General features: G+C 40.7%; 1 protein-coding gene across 3 annotated transcripts in view; it reads left to right on the plus strand.

Moving 5' to 3' along the window:
- The first annotated feature begins 4,295 nt into the window (after nt 1-4,295).
- The window catches only part of LOC133396960 (copine-8), a 41,190-nt gene continuing 25,254 nt past the window's right edge, over nt 4,296-20,231 (plus strand). The window contains exons 1-4 of one of the 3 annotated variants that reach the window (XM_061667278.1): nt 4,296-4,471; nt 17,228-17,268; nt 17,988-18,034; nt 19,756-19,859. In XM_061667278.1, the coding sequence (XP_061523262.1) occupies nt 4,395-4,471; nt 17,228-17,268; nt 17,988-18,034; nt 19,756-19,859 (269 nt within the window). In that variant the 5' untranslated portion in view covers nt 4,296-4,394. Of the gene's footprint in view, nt 4,472-9,292; nt 9,544-17,227; nt 17,269-17,987; nt 18,035-19,755; nt 19,860-20,231 lie in introns of those variants that run through there. The other 2 variants (XM_061667279.1, XM_061667277.1) reach the window with 2 other exon arrangements.

The raw sequence follows: 20,231 nt of genomic DNA on the forward strand, positions 1-20,231 counted from the left end.
TCTACTCTCAATAAAAGTGCAGGTCAATAACAGTCGTGTGCAAGGTGGCATCCGAGAGTAAGTGGGTGCAGTAGTGGTTGTAATGGCTTTGACACAAGGTCAGAAGAATAGTCTGTGTATATGTGTGTGTGTATATATATATATATATATATATATATATATATATATATATATATACACACACACACACACACACACACACAGAAGATAAACTGAAGGGGAAGGCTTTCATGCAATTTGTCTTGTTTAAATGTTTAGATTTCATGTCATGGGTCATTCCAGAATTGGAGGATAAAGTAGGTACAAATATTTTTGAGAAAACGGGCCTTTTATAATTGAATGTTTTCAAGGAAAACGAGTCATAAATTTCAATAACGGATGAATTAAAAAAAATATATATATAATGAATAAAATAACTTATTTGTTGCTTACAACATTGAATACATGAATTACAGGCAACACATTTGAATGTTTTACAATACTTTGTCCTTTAGTATTTACAATAGAGATAAAATCCGGCAAGAATCGGCTTGAGTTTTTTTTTTTTTTGGTGAATGTCAATAGCTTTGTCTAATGTTGTAATTTGTTAATGTGTAAAAAAAAAAAAAGAAATTGGCAAAAACAATTGGCTGAGTTTTTGCCAATTAGAAAAGGGCTAATAGTTCAGCTAATTAAATCGGCTTGCCCATTAATCACCAGTACACTATGAGATACTTAATTTTTCATGTCATATATTTTGTTACAGATACTCAGACCCATTTAAAAAAAAAAAAAAAAAAAAAAAACATTGCAAGTAAATAAAGTAATTTTCATTTGAATCCTAATTCAATCATAATATTTCTCTAATTTCCGTTACAGGGTTGCAAATCAATGCAAATGTTGGCATTTCTGCTCAAGAGTACATGGTAGCAGTGATAGCTGCTAAGCTAACTGGCCAAGAACAAAGTTCACGATAATAGTATTAAAAAACAACTTTGACATTTTCTAATATTCTGAATAACAAGGTTGCTTTAGTTTGATTTTCACACTCCATTACGTTGGAAAAACTTGAAAAAGTATGACATCTCGGAGAGGTCTTACCATTAGTTTGCCCATTGTCACTGCAGCTGAGTCATGTAGCGCACTTCTTTTTCTCTTCCTCTAGATCAGGGGTGGCCAACCCGCGGCTCGCGAGCCTCATGCGGCTCTTTAACTAGTTTCATGTGGCTCTTCAGGAGCTGTCACATGACATGCGTCAAAAATGAACTGAGAGTTTGTGTAGTGTGTGAGACAGTGCACACAATGTTAACTGTTGAAAATGACTGATATTATCATGTTGGTGTGGTTATTTTCATTAGATCTGGCTGAGCAGAGGTCTGTGCATACATGCATACATGATTAAAAGATGATGTTCATGTGTACCCATGTGTATGATGTGGCTCTTTGCAGTAACACAGAAAAAAAAGTGGCTCTTAGTCTCTGACTAGTTGGCCACCCCTGCTCTAGATCATGGTTCTTAACCTGGGCTTGTCTCACTCAGTCTTAATTATTGTACACTTGTAAAGAATTTGATATGGTCTTTGGTCCAAGCAACCATGTCATTTGTAGATGAAGTTAAAAAAAAATGATGAATACAAAAAAAGTTTTCAAAATAGAATACATATCTGTTAGAGTAAAACTAAAAGCGACTGACTTTCCGAACACCAAGTCCCGGCACAATGGTCCTCAATGCAATTCCAAAGCAATTTTCGAGAGGAATTGTGGTTTCTGTTTCACTTTCTTCTTTAAAGTGTCTCCATTTAAGTTGTGTGCGGCGTGCTGATCGATACTTCAACCCCTGAGATTCTAGTTGTAGGCTTGTTGAGAAGTGTAATCTCAAACCTGGATTGCTTCTTATTAAAGTAAGGCCCGAATGACCTTCGATAGTCTTTGTTGCTAATTGCATTCCATCGTGGTGGCACGTATTTATGACGGCGGTGTCAGTTTATTTCGTTAATATCTCATCACAAATGCATTTTTTTGCCAACTAAAGTGTGTGTGCTTTGATATTGTTACTCAATGACTCCTGAGTTCATTTTGTTAACTGTAATAGGAAGCACTCACATTCACAGCTGAGGCATACATTGTTCTGTACATATTAATGAAAAATCACTTTTCACATGTAAAGAAAATAAATAAATAAATACAATTCTTCAAATGTTCAAACACGTGACGAGTATGCCCCCGTGGCAAATCACAAGATGAATGGGGTTCTCGCTATGGCCCTGTGTAATAATTGTGCAATTTTTTTCTGAACTAATGGCTTCATGTATTATGCATGTCCGTGGAAGCAACTGCTGAATTATGGTTCAGTGGTTTGATCTTGTTGTAGCAGAGTTCAAAAGTTGTTTTCCATTGTCTGGTGTATGTTTACAAGCATTTCTGCAGTCTATGTACTGTGTATGTGACAGCTATATTAAGTCATAGCTTAGTAAGCAGTCGTTTTCTGACTTTACGTTTGATGGCCCTCACGGAACAAACTAACAAAATGAACTCAGGAGTCATTGAGTAACAATATCAACAACGCCGACTGTGTGTTTTTGTCTCCGTACCTCATGCAATACAATGATTTTTGTTTTAATTAGTGGAACATTAGTGCCTCCTTCATCATCCTCTTCATGGAACAAATACATCTGCATAATATCATATTCCTCATTGTCCCTTCGCATTCATCACACTGTCATTTTATCCTATGCCAGCAGGAGGGTATTTTCAGTTCATTAAATTAGATGCACAGCAAAAGTAAACAACGGAAGGAGGGACGGGTAATTGGCGTCTTGAAACAAACACTGGTAATACTCCTAATACCCGACTAATAAGAAATTAGCATGGCAAGACAATGGTGTGCTTGATGCACTTGTGATGAATTGCTTTATTAGTCATGAAAAATGTTCGTCTGGTATCTTCCCCGCTTCCAGGGTATCTGGAACACGCACAATAGAATTCATGCAAACGATGTACAGTGCTTAGGAGAACAATTAGACAACCTTTCATAAAAAAAACAAGGAAAACATCCGGTGAGATGAAGTGCTTGAATGTGGACTCATTCACTAATTTCACTAAGCTGTAGAAGTTGAACAATTATGAACTGAACAAACCAACATAAAGTGAAAACCACAACAACAACAAAACTATTTTCGCTTCAGGAACACAATCAAGAACGAAATACTAATGTGATTTACTATTTTCCCTCTTTTTTTTGTAAATAAAAAAAATCTAGGGATCACAATAATTAATGTGCTCATAAGCAATGCTCTATATCGGCAACATTACATTGAGTGGTCTGTTGTTTCTTTCCCCAAGCACAGTACATTACATAATTAGGCGTCTCGAAGCATATTAGTGCTAATTATTAAGCACATCTCAAGTAAGTAAGTAGTTTATCAGCTCATAATTATTATAACTATTTAGGCCATAAAATCGGAAACAATCAAATTTAAACCAAGGTACGGTGGTAACTGAGCGTGTGCTAACATTTTTGAAAAACAGACCATTTATTTTATTTTTGGTTATGTTATCAAGGAAAACGGATAATAAACCATCATATAATTTGATTTGTCCAGCTCAAACATCAATGGTATACTTTGTATGAGACTTTTATCTGACGGTAAGCTATAGTGGATATAAAGTCTACACCCGCCTGTTCAAATTGCAGGTTTTTGTGATGTGGAATTGAATACAGAGAGGGAATTTGTTTTTAAAAATATGGATGGAAAAAAAAAAAAGGGGGGGGGGGGGGCTGCAGCAAAAAGGCTACTTTTTTTGTCCAGGGAACAAAAGGACAGGTGCTTGAGCAGCACTTGGGGTCTATGTATGCACGTGCCTGTTGTACATAATTGAAATTTAATGAAGGCCACAAATAAACAACAATCATATGCAAAACAAAAAACAATAGTAAGGCGGTAACTGAGCGTGATTTATTGTGCCGCCTAACGACGTACGCTTCCGCCGCTGCTGTCAAGTAGTTCCTAGCGCCGTTCGTCACCTTGTAATGTCGTAAATCGAGCACCCCCTGGTACACACTAGCTACAAATCATTGTCACCGTTGCACTTTTTAAAAATTATTAATTAAAAAACAAACTTTTGTGACATGGAGAATAGAAGTAGTGGAGGAAGTGCGAGAGAGAGAGGAGAGCGCGGAGTGACATGACAACTCCCAGCCTCTCGCTCTCTTCCCCCGGGGCACCTCGGCTCCACTTCACGCCGAGGACGGCGAACATTCCACCGCGTCGCTCATTCGCCGCTGTCCGCTGAGGAGTTAAACGGGGGGGGGTGGGGGGGGGGGGAGGGAGGTAGGGTGGGCGGACCAAAACACAAGAGGAAAGTGGCGTGAAGAAACCCCTCTTTTTTTTCTTTGCCAGGACAGTTTCTTGAACATGGCGTCGATAGGCGACTTCGACCCTCTCAACGCGTCCATTCCTGCCACCAAAGTTGAAATCACAGTGTCCTGCAGGTAAGTTGTCTCCCCCCCCCTCTCTCTCTCTCTCTTTAAAACCTGCCTTCTTATCGTAACATGGTTTCGGTTCAAACTTGAAACTGCCAAGTTTGTGTGCTTTGCCAAATAATAACAATAATAATTTTTAAAAATCCATCCGCTCTCCGTTGCGGGATATTTTGTACATTTGATACTTCTTGTGTCATTTAACCACCGTTCCGCTGTTTTGAAAGTGGATCAGTTCTGTCATATGCTTTGTAAACAAGTTTGACAAGTTAATAAAACAACAAAACGTCATCTTTAAAAGCACGGCAGCAGGTGAAAACCACACAAGAGCGACGTTTACTGGCTGTCGTCCTGCTATTGAATTGCAAAATATAGCATGTGTTTTGGCAGAATGAAAATGGGTGCGTTATCTGACATGGGAGAAATGCGAGGCGGGGCAGAAATGGTGTGGATCTAACATCTTTTGCCATGCCATGCATTCCAAAGCAACGTTGCAATGGCGGAAAGACAAACCATCATTCCCTCTCCGATGGACGCCACGCATTTCAATTGAACTAACAAGCGTGACTTTGGAATGTGGGAAGAAGCTGGAATGCATATGCGCTCCACACGAGGAGCCCCAACCGAGATTCGAACCCCCCAAACTCAGAACTGTAAGGCCGCCATGCTATCGTAGATCTGTACTGCAATGACTTGTTGAGTCATAACCCCGACAGTTTCACTTTCAGTTGCTGTGCAGGGACTTTGACATACGTTCCAAAGCAATATTTGAATGGCGCACCGGGCACTATATGTGACTGAAAATATATGATGAGTCACTGATATGTCCCGTATATTTCCAGAAGGCTCCCCAATGGAATCCCAATGAAGTTGGTTCAACTCCTATCAAATAAAAGGTCACATTTTACTCGTCCGATCTTTGTGACCTTTTTCACAACAAATGCCCTCGTAGTTCTTTTGGATCTCACATAGAGAGTTGTGTTTTGTAATTGCAGTGCCTAATGGCTCTGGAATTGAATCTTTTTGCATGTTCTATTTGTGCTTGTGTGGGTTTTGGCCTTGTACTCTTCCAGCTTCCTCCTCTTGTTAGGTTCATAATTGACTTGAACTTCCTCATAGCTGTTACTGGTTGTCTGTCTATATGTGCACTCTGATTGATTGGCATCCAATCCAGGGTGTACCTCGCCTCTTGCCCAATGCTCCAGCCCAACCCGAATGTGGGACAAGCGCTATAGAAAATGCATGGATAATAGCCATTGCTGCATACCCCGTCTTATTTTTGTATGCTTTCATACCGGAGAGATCATGCCATGTTCCAGCAGAGTATATGAACGTGTTTTGGCAGAGTTTGCTCATGTCTGAGTCACCTGGCTCCTCAGCCCCTCAGGAGGACGGCGGAGGAGGGGACGTTTGTTTTGGTGGCCATCCACCCACCTCCAACCTGAGGCGTCGCTGAAATGCCGTCACTTGTCAGCGCGCAACTGTACAATGCACGTTGCGTGCGGTCTGTCGTTTTTCGACACACCAGCCAGTGTACAATATCTCCATGGTTACTGAGGTCTTTAGGTTATTGTGCGTTAGTTTACAAAAGGGAGAGAGTGAGAAATCCTGTGAAGAATAGGGACAAACAATAATATAATGGGGATAATGTCGCAAATGATAGTCTCTGTTGTTCACAGTCAATGTAAGATGAGAGAGAAAAACTGAAGACATTAATATGTTCAGACGGCATCTTAGCCTGTGTAATTAGTGTAAAAATATACCGCAAGAGAGTTCCCAGGAAAGCTGCTCTCAAAATGTTTCTGCGGGTTTTGGGAAAGGTAATTTGCAAACAAGTGATGTGAGCATCTCTTGACTTCCATTCATTGATTTGATATTCATAATTAATGGACTTGAACGACTGGTCGAGTGTGGAGAGAGTGAGGCCGCTGCGTAAATATTGACCAATCCCGCCTACGGCCTGCAACTGAAGCTAATTCCGATAATGTTTCTGATTCTTCAGGGATACGAAGCACGAGCCAGCAGTTAGCTGGGGACAGTTATGCTGATCGATACCTGAGAAGTGACACCAGCTCAAATCGATAGACTTCAAATTGTATGTAACAGGGTCATGCTGTACATGGTCATATGAGACGCGTTCCCACCAAATGGTACACTTCGGTTCAGGTTGCCACAGTACTGCGACAACAGCAGTCTGGTTTATAGTGTGACATCATAGCAATACAAACTGCCAATTAACTGAACAATGAAAAGGAACAAGTTATTACTGAAGGACAAGATGCATTTTGTTTTCCTTCTTGGCGTGTATAAGCGCTGACAAGATGGATCAAATACCTCAAATGATTCCATTACAAAATAAAGTCACTACAGATGCGAATACCACTCCGTGGAGTATATACAAATAAGTTAATAAGAAACGGAAACCTGGCGTAACCAACCGAATTAAATTGTACTGTTTGAGGGGGAAATGGCGAAATAAAGAAAAGACCACACCCCTCTGCCAAGATTTTCTAGATGCCCTGAACAGCAGCGTACACAAGCCATCCTTCACTCATAAAGTGAAGATTCAATTACTCTGAGGTGGAGTTATTGTGTCCGTGATGGAGCTCACGGACACAAGGGGCCGAGGGGCTCTGTTGTGGAGAACGGCCTCGAGTCCAAATATTCCGTCACAGTCATTGATTGGGCCCGCACGCACACACACAGACCGTATTTCATACACGAAGACGCGCGCACACACACACACTCTCATACACACAAAAGCAGGGCTTGTCATAAATCAAATGCGTGACCCACCTGCAAGGCTCAAAGTTAATTTTAGAGCTTACGTGCATGTATGCGTTAATTAAATGGGTTTACGGGTATCATCCTATTATTTAAATGTTGCGACTTGCCTATTGTCCTTGTCAGATATGAAAATGAAAATGAAAATTAATAGCTGGTCCAACAGGATCAACAACAGTGTGCTTGCAGCAGAGGGAGAGGACAGGGGGAATGAATCCTGTTTTTTTGTAGACATATTTGTTTTCATGTTTAATCTTTTGGTTTAAAAAAAAAAAAAAAAACTGCATCAAAATAATCCAGTAGTAGCATTGTAAAATGTTAGAAATCAACAGATATCAATTTATTCACTGGATTTGACCTTTTTTTTTTCTTTTGAGGTGTCGCTCTGAATGCCATTGACTGTACATGATGATTTAAATAATTAATAACTAAAATTATTATATGACTGGAAAGGAGAGTAGCAGCTCCAGGCCACTTGGGGGCAGTAACTCATATTGGGTGGGCAAGTTTGCTCACGACCAAAAACACAATATAATGTCTATTATTTATATCTAGAAAGACTGATTATTTTTTTCATCACCATGTTAGAAATGTGGATCATGAATTTAGATATAATATTATATTATTAATTGTATATACCTATAAAGTTTAAACATACAGCGAACAAGTGTTTGGCCCCTTCCTGATTTATTTTTTTCGGGGGGTTTTTTGTTTGTCATACTTACATACAAAATGTAGTTTTTTAAAATGCTGTTTTTTATTATAAAGGGAGTCCTGTGAAAAAGTGATCTTTTTCCCCCTCCCTTAATAATAAAAACCTTAATTTATAAACTGCATTTTGTGCTGACTTGTGTTGTCTTTGACGAATATTTAAATGAGTGTGATGATGGCAAACATTTAAGTGGGACTAACGTAAAAAAATAAGAAATCAGGAAGGGGGCAAACACTTTCACACCACTGTAAAACCAGGTGCTCGTGTAACAGTTTATAAAAAAAAAAAATATATATATATATATATATATATATATATATATATATATATATATATATATATATATATATATATAGAGATAGGACTGTCTTTGGAGTGCATCTTGACAGTGTTTTCTTTTTTCTTTCACACCGCTGAGGACATGTTTTTCTGTCAGCCTCTCCTCTTCTGCTGCGTCTCTCTCTGACTTTCGTGCCACGGTCTTAGCACTGTCAGCAAACTTTATAGCTGTTGACAATAATAACACGCAGGTTCTCAGATACTCTGGTGCAAGAGGAAAAAGTAAAAATTGAAAGAAGCAAGCGTGCCTGTAGTCGATGTTGACACAATATGCTGTTTGCATTGTAAATATCCATTTAGATTTTGAGAATCGTACACTTGAGCTTTTGTAGGTTGACGTATTCCTCACCTGCAGTGGGACGTTAAGACTTATCATTAACTCATGTTATTCAACCTATATGCTTTTAAACAATGTTCAAAATGTAACTACATTCATTATTTTTGATTGAGTTGAGGTCTTTTCAGGAGAGGATTTCACACATTTGTTGTTGGCCTTGAGGCTAGGACACATGGCAAGTGTATTTTCTAACGGATGAGCTGCAAAAGCCTACTACTACCAGTGCTCGTCTCGCCACACAGTCATGATTTAGTCAATGTTGGCACATCTTGGTTTACACAAGATTACAAAAGAACAAGACTGACAATTTAAACTCGTCGAGATAATTAAGCACTTACTAACGCTGAATAGAAGCAGACAAGGGGAAGACACTTCAGCTTATTGGACTGCAGCCAAGAAAAGGATAAAAAGTAGGTTGGACAAATGTAGGTCAATGTAAGGCCAGATTTTATGAAAGTGGATTTAATAAAAAGGTTCAACATGAGCATTTTACATTTGGAGTCGAATCTAGCCATTTAGTGTTTTGCGTGGTTTCTTTGAGTCGTCAACAACACATGCTGTGACACTCGAAGACAACATTACATCCAGATCAAAGCTGGCTGATGTTTGCCGGAGCGGCTTGCCAGTACTGTCATCAGTGCAAACGCTGTTTCTGTACTGAGTACACGCGTTTCATCGGAGGTTCCAAGACGTTTATATTGTATTGGCTGGAATTGTAAGAAAATGTTTCCTAATCATTCCTTGGAAGGTCCACATGGAGGCTTATTTATTTATTTATTTATTTTTACAACTGAAGATATTTCACCATCATACTGCTTTGTTTGTGACAACCATTTGCATTTAGCTTTCTGGTATGACCTATCAAGGCCAAGGATTAACTCTTGTGGACCGATTTGATTGGAATCAACAAAGGTAACGTAAACAGTCACCACAGCCGTCACCCAATCATCTTTGGTTGGACAATAGATTTGTCTTTACTGCCTTTATTGCGGCTCCAGTGGACCATTGATATTCTTGATTAAAATGCAAAACAACAGGAATCTTTTAATACCCTGACCCCATAGGTCAGTATCCAATGATTTACATCTCATGAGTGTAAGCCCCGCATTTTGATTACCTCAAGCTTGACTGAGCTGCTATTTATTATCTATTAATGGTGCCTCACTCCCACTTCAATCTATAGGAAAGGATTGCATTGACCTTTTCGGCCCTCCCAGAGCTCAAATAATGGTTGTCTTTTTGAAAACAAAACTGTAAACCATCACTCGGAGTCCAAGCTCGGGTCACCCGCTGAAGGCAGCGTTCAGTGCCAGGTTAACGCACAAAATGATGCGTGTGAGTGTGGGTGACGACGCCGTGGTCAAATTTTACCCATGTGCTTCTTAGCAGCAGGGAGCTTGCTTGGTTTTGATTGCCAACACAATGGTGGCAGCAATCAGTAAGACAAAGCGACAGTGTGTCGAAGAAACCTTTCAAGGCGGCCACGAATTGATCTTATGAATTGGCGCATTGGATGTGTCGGACTCCCGCTCCTCCCCCAGCTTTGATTCTGAGCCCAAGCACTGTGTGTTCATGTGAGTTTATGCGTGTCTCACAGTGTTGTATAATCAGGTTTTGCCTTTCAGAGTCAAGACGGTAAAGATTTATGCACTGTGAGAAAATTACAATCGACCCTTTTCCTTCTGTTGCTCTTTTCCTTCGACTGGTTTTCTCTGTAAGTCACCAGACGGTGCTGTGCCACGTGTGTGTGAGAGAGGTTGTGTGAGTTCAATTACAACGCGCACTGGGCATGTTTCTCACACATATAAAGTGCCAGTTTGTCTTATACATCAAACTGCAGTTGTAGTAAGATCTGATGGAAAGACCAAGTCATCACTTGAGGTCAAGGGTCACACACACACACACACACACACACACACAAAACAAATGCAGAGCACCCTGCCTGTACACTCTGCTTTTAGGGAATGAGTGACTAAAGGTGTGCGCAATGGCCTTATTCTCAAAGTCACACAGATGTGGTCTTATTTTAGACAAGGACATGTTTTATACATCAGCCACTCAAAAGCAACTTCCCTGCCTCACAGACCATATATTTTTACTAAAGATGCATTCTACCATGACTTTGCTTGTTACGCAGGAAAAAAAAAAACAAAGTCAATATTTGGAACAGTCCCATATTTTGATCGATCAAAATAGGTCTCGACATACAGGAGCGTTGCCGTCATCTCAGAAGTATGTGTGCAACTATGCCCCTGTTGACATTCTATGTTCTAGGTACTGGATTAGCAGTGAAAGCAATCCCCCCCCCCCCCCCCCAGTCGTGGCGAGAATATTAATCACCTTTTTCAAATATATCAAGAAGGGCAAGCTGTAAGGCCTGTTGACTTGTGGGTCACACACAGGTGTTAAAAGTGCAGCGCAGAAAGCCCACTTAAGTCCTTCCAGCAGTTGAACTCATCAAGTCGTAGCTTGCGACTGTAGAAGCTCAAGAGAGCAGTTCCGCTGAATTGACGTTAACGCAGACCGACCAATGGGCACGGGAAGACCTTTACTTACGCTCTCATCACTGGAAAAATGAATGATAGAATACTGACAAATCATTTGAAAAGTAAAATGAGTTTTTATTCAAAATGTTCCTATACTAAACTGTATGTACTTTAAATTACTAGCGCAGCCCATTGAGGGAGCAAAAATTAAAAGTAAAATTCCTACTATTAAAGATCTCTACACAAAACCTTAAAGCATGCAGACAGGCATCGCCCAATTTAAAGCGCTGGCACAGACGCGTCCTGTCAGTCATGCCGCTGATGACATTTCAGCGCACATAAGCAGCGGGTCACACTGTGATGCTTTGACATTTCATTCTCGTGAATGTAGATCAGCTCCCATAGGATAGATAGACATTGTACCAACTCTGAATTTCGATTTACGGCAGAAACTCGTCCACACAGCCTGATTCCTCCCACCCCTCATTCCTCACAAATCAAAGATTTAGCAGCTGTCCAGAAAGCCTTTCGGATCGACAGCCTGACGCTAATGCTGAGCATTCGACAAGAAATATGCCTTCACTTATCATAAATAAGCATCATAGCCTTGTTTACAGTGAGAAGCAAAGAGAGAGAGGAAAAACCGGCCTAATGAAGTCATCTCCAGCCTTCTAACATAACACTGAAACTGTCTAAATTCCTCCACGGAGGCTGTCTAACTCTCCCTCATGAGGAACCACCTCTGGCCTCAGCCGGCGCAGTCGAGCATATCGTCTGTCACTGTCTTTCTCCATCTCCCGTGCCTAAACAGACATTTGGATTCCTGTTTATAAAATCACGCAGACGCCTCGGTGCTTGTAATGCAGAAAAAGAAACAACAAAGCCACGCTTGTCCCTCTTATGCTTCGTCGTATGTGTTTAAGGCAAAACAAACACAGACACCATATGGCTGTTTTACACACAAAATCGGAGGCTGTACAGATGATCATGAGGTCGTTGGCATCATTTTGGTATTATTTCTAATGTTTCCCCACATGGGAAGCAGCTGACACCATTTGGCCCGTGACATGTGCTGATGGAGGCCAGTCGGACTAAACTGCACTGAAAGCGGCGTGACAAAGGCAATTAAGGTAGAATGCCAGTGGCACAGATGTGCGCTGTACATGACGGATGTGTAGTTTGTCGCACACGTGGGTGCCGTTGTGTGTACGTGTCTCTCTGTGTGTGTGTGTGTGTGTGTGTGTGTGTGTGTGTGTCTGTGTGTGTGCGCAGAGTTGTTCTCTTGGCTCTCCTAGCCCTTGTCAGGAAGAATTAGGGCAGCCCTATTGGAGAAGCAGAGAGAAAATTCAAGCTGCCGATGCTCCCCTGCAGTGTGTGTTTGTTTGTGTGTCTTCTGTCGCCAGTGAGTTGCTCATCAAATCGGATAGATCAATGAAAAATGCAAGGCGAAAGAAGCGGTGGAGGGTAAATTGGTACGAAGTGGTGGGAGAAAAACGGACGGGTACTTGTGGCTGTGTGCTCGGCGACCTGTTGGGAACATCGGCGCATGCCCGGTTGGGTTCCCTCTCACACCACATCACCAAGAATCTTCCTTCTCTGTTGCTATGCGCAACTACACACTTATTGTAATACTGTACAAACCGTAAATGTGACTGCATAGCAATGCAATGCACTTGAACTGCAAATCACAGACTATGCATGCTTTCTTATGATAAGAGTGTCAGTATCAAACTATTTTTAAACAGAGGTTCAAGGATATTTTCCTTTGTGGCAGCAAAGAAATTGCAGGACAAAGGTCCCGTGCTGCATATTAGCACCTAACTTTTGAATAATGGCATTTAGAGTTGGCCTTTGCTTTTAGCTGTGTTAATTGCGGAGATAATAGACCAGATAAAGCAACAGGATCTCACTTTAATCATGGGAAATATGCCATTATCACTTCCACTCCTCTGATATTGTGGAAGTGTCTCCTCGCATAAATGTATAAGGATAACTAAGGTGAGAGTGGTTCATGCCGTTCAGAAATGTTTTGGATCTGAAAAATATCGCACAAACATTGTAAAAGACACTTAACACACACGTGCGTGTGCCGACAAGAGGCGGTGCCCGGTGGGGTGGCATATGACATCGTGACACATGAATGTCATTGAAATCCATGAAAAAGATAAAAGCACACTTTAACACCTACACCAGTTTCAATAGACATATTTTGAAAACAAATGATTAAATATCCTGTGCAGTACAACTCACCATTACATTAAATGTAGTTGTAATTCGTGGGATCTCTGCCCTTGTTTCTTATCAACGAGCCAGTCCCATCTTGGGGTAATCTTTTTTTATCTATTTTTCAAATTGCCTCATATCCAAGCCTATTACAACATCCTATGCACCTGATTTATTTAAACATAATTCTTTCAGACTAATAAACAATAAAACATTATTATTATTTTGTTCCAATCAAATGGCACTTGTCATGGCCCATTGTGTGTGTTAACTGTTTTGCTAGTGTTCCTTCCATAAATGGCTGAAAAGTGCATCGGTGACTGTGGCTGCCCTTTCTCACATGCGTGGGCATTATCATAAGAAAGCATACTTTAAAAACCCATCACAAATGATAACTGAAAAAAAAGTGATCTCGTGGGGAAACCCTTTACTGTACTTAGGGTATATAATTAAGAATTAATGAGGAAGTTAAATTGACTTGATTATCAACTTGACACCCTGGAAATGTCCCCTCTGGGAACAGCAGCCGCCACCTTCTGTTGCATTTTTTGGGGGGGCAAGAATGATGAAAAATCTGTTTAGCATGAGTAGATATCTAATTTGTCTGTGAATAATGCAGGATTTATAGTGAAAATGACTTTTTGATTGAGAAAAATCGTTTGTACTGTAACAAAATTGAGGATTTTCCTGCAGTCATACACACAAGGTGAGCATGTGTGTTGAACTGGATAAGCACTAGACCGTGTACAGTTAGCACTATGTCTGTGTTTGTGTGTGGTCTCCATACTGAATGTGTGGAAGTGTATTTAGTTCAGTCTCCCCGGACCCTACTTTTTCAGGTCACGGTCAAATTGATGACCGATGCAATGAACTAGAGACAGAATGGCAAGTGACTGTTTAGGAGGTATGAAGAAAGGGAGCAAGATGGGAGGAAAAGCAATAGAAGCTGTCGGCTGTCTCTTAGAAAATCCCTTTTTTTCCACCGTGAGGTGAGAGCAGAGCAGGAGATGGGGAGCGCTAGTGAGGGTGCAAAATACCAAAACATTCTCTGGGCGAAATAATTTGCGTATAATTTGAAAGGGGAATTACCTGACTGCTATTTATAGTAAGTGTTATTTTATTGAGTTCGTAATTTGCAAAGTTCTCTTCTTCCTTTCCTGCCATCTCTTTTCTCCAGTGAGCAATGAATTTCAAGAGGTTTGTTTCCCCAAGGGGATTGTTCATGTTGTTGTGGCACCAATATAACGCGCCATCAATTGCACGACTTCTCAAACCTTGTCCAAATAGCAATGTGGGTGTGTATATTCATCCCAAAATTAGGAGCAGTACTCCAGAAGGGGAGGTAAGAGGAGAACGGGCTGATGGATCATAGCGGAAAAGGTGAAATACCTCAGCACTCGCCGAAACGCATGCATCGACCGCCGTTCGCATTGGTCATGGCGCCTCATTAGGCTGTCAGTAAGTTGCTATGGGAACTGTCCAGCCGTGATCATGTGGCTCCGCAAAGAGTTGTATCTCAAGTCTCCAGTCTTAAGTGCATGGAGGTTCAGTTCTTTTGCAGTTATAACATGAACTGGCTTTTGGAACCCTTTGATGAGTAGTTAATGTTCTACCTTAGGGAATGTTGTCGTATTTAAAATCGGACATTCTTTCAAAACGATTACATATAATACCGATGGGCATAACTTAATTGTTATGCAGTGGTTTCTGTGGAGTTTTAGCACTTTACATTCTTATCATTTTTACCATAACTTTTTCTTCTCAACAGAGATTTTTTTGCGTAAAAAGTAAGTAATGCAGGCGTAAATCAGCAATTGTAATAAGAATAAGGATATTTTGCTTGTAAAAAATTAACTTGTTAACTGATAAGACTTTATTCATAGCCATAATTTCTGGAGCAAATAAATAAATGTAATCTGCATATCTATTGCTCGGGACTAAATTATATTTGTTTTTTGCTAATTTCATGTACAATTAATCATCAAAGGGCGTCGCGCTGCTCTTCGTGTGAAGTTTTGCTCTTTATTTGGTGACTGTATAAGTGAGTGCTTGAAAGGCAAGGGCATGTAGTCATGCAGAATATTTTAAAATCTGACATTTTAACATGATTGTAAAGTGGGCTGGTGTTTGTTGACAAAGGAAAAATGTGATAGACTGCTGTAGAACAATATGAAACATTGAATCCCAAAAGCTCATGTTTTTCTCAATGTCACCCACAGTAAACAATTAGTCTATAGTATATCTTAACAATGCCACATTGCGTGTGTGAAACGGCATGTGCCAGGCACAAAAATAATAATAAAAAAAAAAAAAAGACAAATCCTGGAACTATTTGAGTTGGGCGGCAGCTTTTATCCCTGCAGACCTGTCTGAATCAGATGGTAGCTTTTAGTCCCGTCCCCCCCCGTCCCCCAACTGGGAATAAAAAAACAGGAAAGGAATGAGGGGGGGGAACAGAGTGAGGGAGCTATGAATCATTCACGTTATCCTCTGAGGTGGAAATCCTGAAAACGTGTCTTACGCGCGCGCACACACACAAACACACACACACACACACACACACACACTGACGGGGAGCCCATTTGGAGTGCCACCATGTCTGATGTGCTTTGAGCAGCAGCCACGGCGTGTACACAGTGGAGCCTTAAATATGCTCTCCAGGGGAGAATGCGTATTTTAACTCCTCTCTCAACTTTACCCCCGACTTGGGTGGGAAACCGACGCCAAATCTTAATCGGGTTGGCTGTGTTTCCAACAACATCATTCCAGTACAAAAGGCTGCAACCGATGAATTGTAGTGAACAACAATGGAGGACACCGAGCGTTCAATGTTCTTTCGTATTGGCATAAGGCCATTTATTACAGGAAATCATTTGCATTGTTTGAAAAGAGGGCGGTGGTTTCCAGTCAATTGTCTGTGTCTGGCTCCACCCTTGGTGCATGATGAGCACCCAAAAAGGGCTGCCACACAGATTTCATTGTCATTACCCTGTTGACAATCAATGGATCCAAGCTGTATTAGTATTATGTAAAATCATGGTGTCAGCATATTTGTCCCACAGCAAGAGTTTCTTTCAACGCAAAGGGCTTGTGGATATTGTTGGACGTTAAACTTAACACTCAGGTCAATGGCCCCCTTAAACACAGGTGCCGTTCGGACTCTGTCACCCCTCTGATACGATGTCAGAAGCTGGCAAATTCACAGATCGGCTTCAGACCTGCTATCCTTACACACAGAACAGCTCAGGTGGCCATTGTGAAAGCAGCTTTTGTCAATGAGCCTTGACGGATACAACACAGTGAAGGGCTGAAATATCTGTGTCAGTTAGCTCGAGATATCAGTTGTCATCAAAGCCTTTTTCCACACTGCATTGATTTAACCCTATTGACACGCGTGACCCCACTCGACTGCGTGCTTGAGTTTTTTCGTTCCCCCCCCCCCCCCCCCCCCCTCTCTAGCTCATGAAGTACCATCGCTATCGTTCATCTCTTTATTCTCGAATTAGAATGAATGATTGCAGCTCATATGCCACATTTATACCAGTCAGTTAATTTTACCAAGCTGTCTGACTTCCTCATCTTTGTAATTTCAGTTTTGAGGTCTTACGCATGGCATTTGAGTTAGTGTATTTTTTTGGGCATCATTTTCATCCGTTCAACAGTACCAAATCTCCAGCAAGTGCAAACAAGCTCATCTTATTTCCCAATAGTGCGCTCCGCAAAGAATTTCTCGCACCTCCGATTGGAGTTTCACAGGGGTGGTGTAAACAGAGAGTTATGGTAATGGTGCATGATGAGCAGAATTCATAAATAGTCCATGTGTTAAAATCCGCTCTGTGGCACAAGCCAACGATAACTGAATCGTGCATCTGATTTCATCTTCACAGAAACCTGCTGGACAGAGACACCTTCTCCAAATCAGACCCAAGTAAGACTTATGTTTTGTGCAGCGATGTGACCATGTGAAAGGGGCGAAAGGCAATTTAGTGGTCGATGGAATGCATAAAACATCACACAATCGGTACAAAGCATGTCAGCACGTTCGCAGCAACAGGGGAGAGGAATGACAAGGTGACGACGCTGACAGTGATCTTGCACGGGGGACGAGGTTGACAATGATTAACATAATGGAGGCGAGTGGGAGGACTGTACATCAAGGCACAATCTTAAGAGGAGTAACACGGCCTGGTGGGAAAAGAGCAACTAGAAATCAAAAGATGATTTTTGCTTTGTCACTCGCTGCACCTTTGCAATAAAGAGCAGTGATCAAAAAGGAGATCAAACCGAAATGCAATTCATCCGTTTCCTCAATTACATTTGTTTTGGCACAAATATATTCATGCATTAATACACATTCATCTGAATTGACATCAAAGAGGGAGCGCTATTATTTTACCTTTTTAGATAATTACATGCAGGAAATTGCATAATGCCCTGAAACTATGTTGTTCCCCGTCTGAAGAGGAGAATTATGTACATGCGTGATTGCGGCTTTGTGTATAAATGTACACTATTAGGCTTTGATGTCTTTTTAGTGATGGTGCGGGAATCGAATTCTGAAAGATCTGTAGCTTGTCAACACTCATTGAATCTTTGATGATGATGATGATGATGATGATGATGAAATGTGACTCGTGTGTTTTTCAGTTTGCGTCCTCTACACACAAGGCATGGGCAATAAAGAGTGGAGAGAGGTGAGTGTTGAGCTTGCATTATGTGCATTTATGCATAGGGCCACATGCTCTAAAATAATTGCAGCTGAGCCAAGAGTTGGAGCTGTTTACAAAAATTGGTTTGATTTTACTTTACTTACCTGACTGACATGACGAAATCCACCTGTGTAAGTGGACAGAAATTGTTTGGAAAAGGGCAGGCACCTTCAAAACAAAGGTGACTGTACAAACATCACGAAAACAGCCAAACTGTACTGCCCATCCAAAATAGTTTTCACCGCCATTCTTTCCAAATGATTCTAATAAGAGTAATGATTTTCCTACTCGTCGCCGTCAAAATACCCCAGGCATCATGAATCATAGGATACTATAGACATCCGATTTCTCATCTTGCTGAAATTAGCCCATTTTTAGGGACGGCCCTGTCTAAGGCAAGTGTGGAACTGCAGTAGTTGATAAACAAAATACGTTTTTTTTTTGGGGGGGGGGGGGGGGGGGGGTTGGAAAGATTTTTACGTTTGGGGGAAGTTCAACTTTATTCTTAAAACTTTGAACTTCTCTAAAATTGATTATTTTTTTATTGTAACTTCACAACATTTTTTTTCCTTGAACGTAGCCAACTTTTTAATCCTTAGGACTATTCCTAGGTTGTTCCTGAATGTTTATTTGCTGTTAGGAAAATGAGGGGGTCCTTGACTAATTGATTATCAAATTAAGCGACGACTATTTCGATCATCCATTAATCATTTAGAGTTGTTGTGTAACTTAAAATTGTCCAAATCTCTGATTTCAGCCTCTCGACAGTAAATTTTCTTTTTTTGTAGTCCGCCATGAAAGCAAACTGATTATCTTTGTCTGATCAAAATAAGACTAAGTCTGCTTTTACGCTGGAAAACAATGATCGACATTATTTGATACATGTTACAGACCAAACTGAATCATAATCAATTTAATAATCTGAAACAAAAATAATATTTATCTGCAGCCTTAGTATGAATAACCTGTTATTGACCCTGAAGCATCCTCATGTGTGTATATCAAGCTTGGAGCCCTTCACATTCATAAGTACCCAAGAAGTAACTCTCAATTTGAAAAAGGTTGGTGAGTTCATCATTCCGTCTCATGTGATATTGACTAATCAGTCAGTAAACAGTAATGAGAAACAAAAAGATCTTGCACTTTTGTCAAATTTATTTTTCTCCGATTAGACTAATCGATTCAAAAAATATTCGATAGCGGCAGCCCGAGAATGGACGTTATAAAACCAATTTGCGCCCACTCTCTCTCTCCAGGCTAAATTCTCAACTGTTGATGCGATAAAAGAGAAATAAAAACACAGCACAATATGAGCCACGTCCGTGCGCATGTGGCGAGTATTCAAATTCCTAAATGGAAATGAGGGGGGTAAATCTCTCAGCGCAATCATTTGCGCGCATTCATCGCTCCGAGTAGTCCCATCGCCTGCACGCATTGTTAATCGGCTACGTTAAATGCCAAACCAGAACCTGCCTGACCCTCATTGACATGATCTGTCAGCTGGTCTGCATTCATTACGTTAACGTTTCATATAATAGTCTCACCAGCCACTTTCCTCCTGAGTGGAAATTCTGCAAGTGATTTCTTATGCACTTGAGTCACTGCCACGCTCATTAACGGCCTGTTAAAGCACTTAACTTTCGTATATTATTATTTACGTGACAAGAAGCAGCAAGATTTGGGCCCCTGTTTTGTTTGATTTCCAGTTTGGGAGAACCGAGGTGATCGACAACACACTTAATCCAGACTTTGTACGGAAATTCATTTTGGACTACTTCTTTGAAGAGCGACAGAATCTTCGATTTGACTTGTAAGTAAGGACAATATTGTATGTGTGTGTGTTTTCTCTAAGATGCTCCCAATTCTACGGCTGCCACTTTAATCAAGTCTCAAAGCTTTAGAACTGGAATTCATTTTTTTTTTTTCTCCCAGGTATGGGCTCAGAAAAAAAATCGTCTGTCAAGAAGATTGATTTTTCTTTTAGCAGACACCATCATTGCGCAGCACAGTCGTATTTATTCCGTGTCCTCAGGTTCTCTCTATCGCTGATGTCGGCATCAAGTCTGCCACTGTGTATGAACAGAGACAAAGCTCCATTGTTTCACCTTTTCATGTGAGCTTCTTTGCATCAGTCATTCGTTGCTATCTGTGAGACAGTTGGACTTCAGACAAATGAATTCAG

Source organism: Phycodurus eques, chromosome 22 (assembly GCF_024500275.1).
Source record: "Phycodurus eques isolate BA_2022a chromosome 22, UOR_Pequ_1.1, whole genome shotgun sequence".
Classification (NCBI taxonomy): Eukaryota; Metazoa; Chordata; class Actinopteri; order Syngnathiformes; family Syngnathidae; genus Phycodurus; species Phycodurus eques.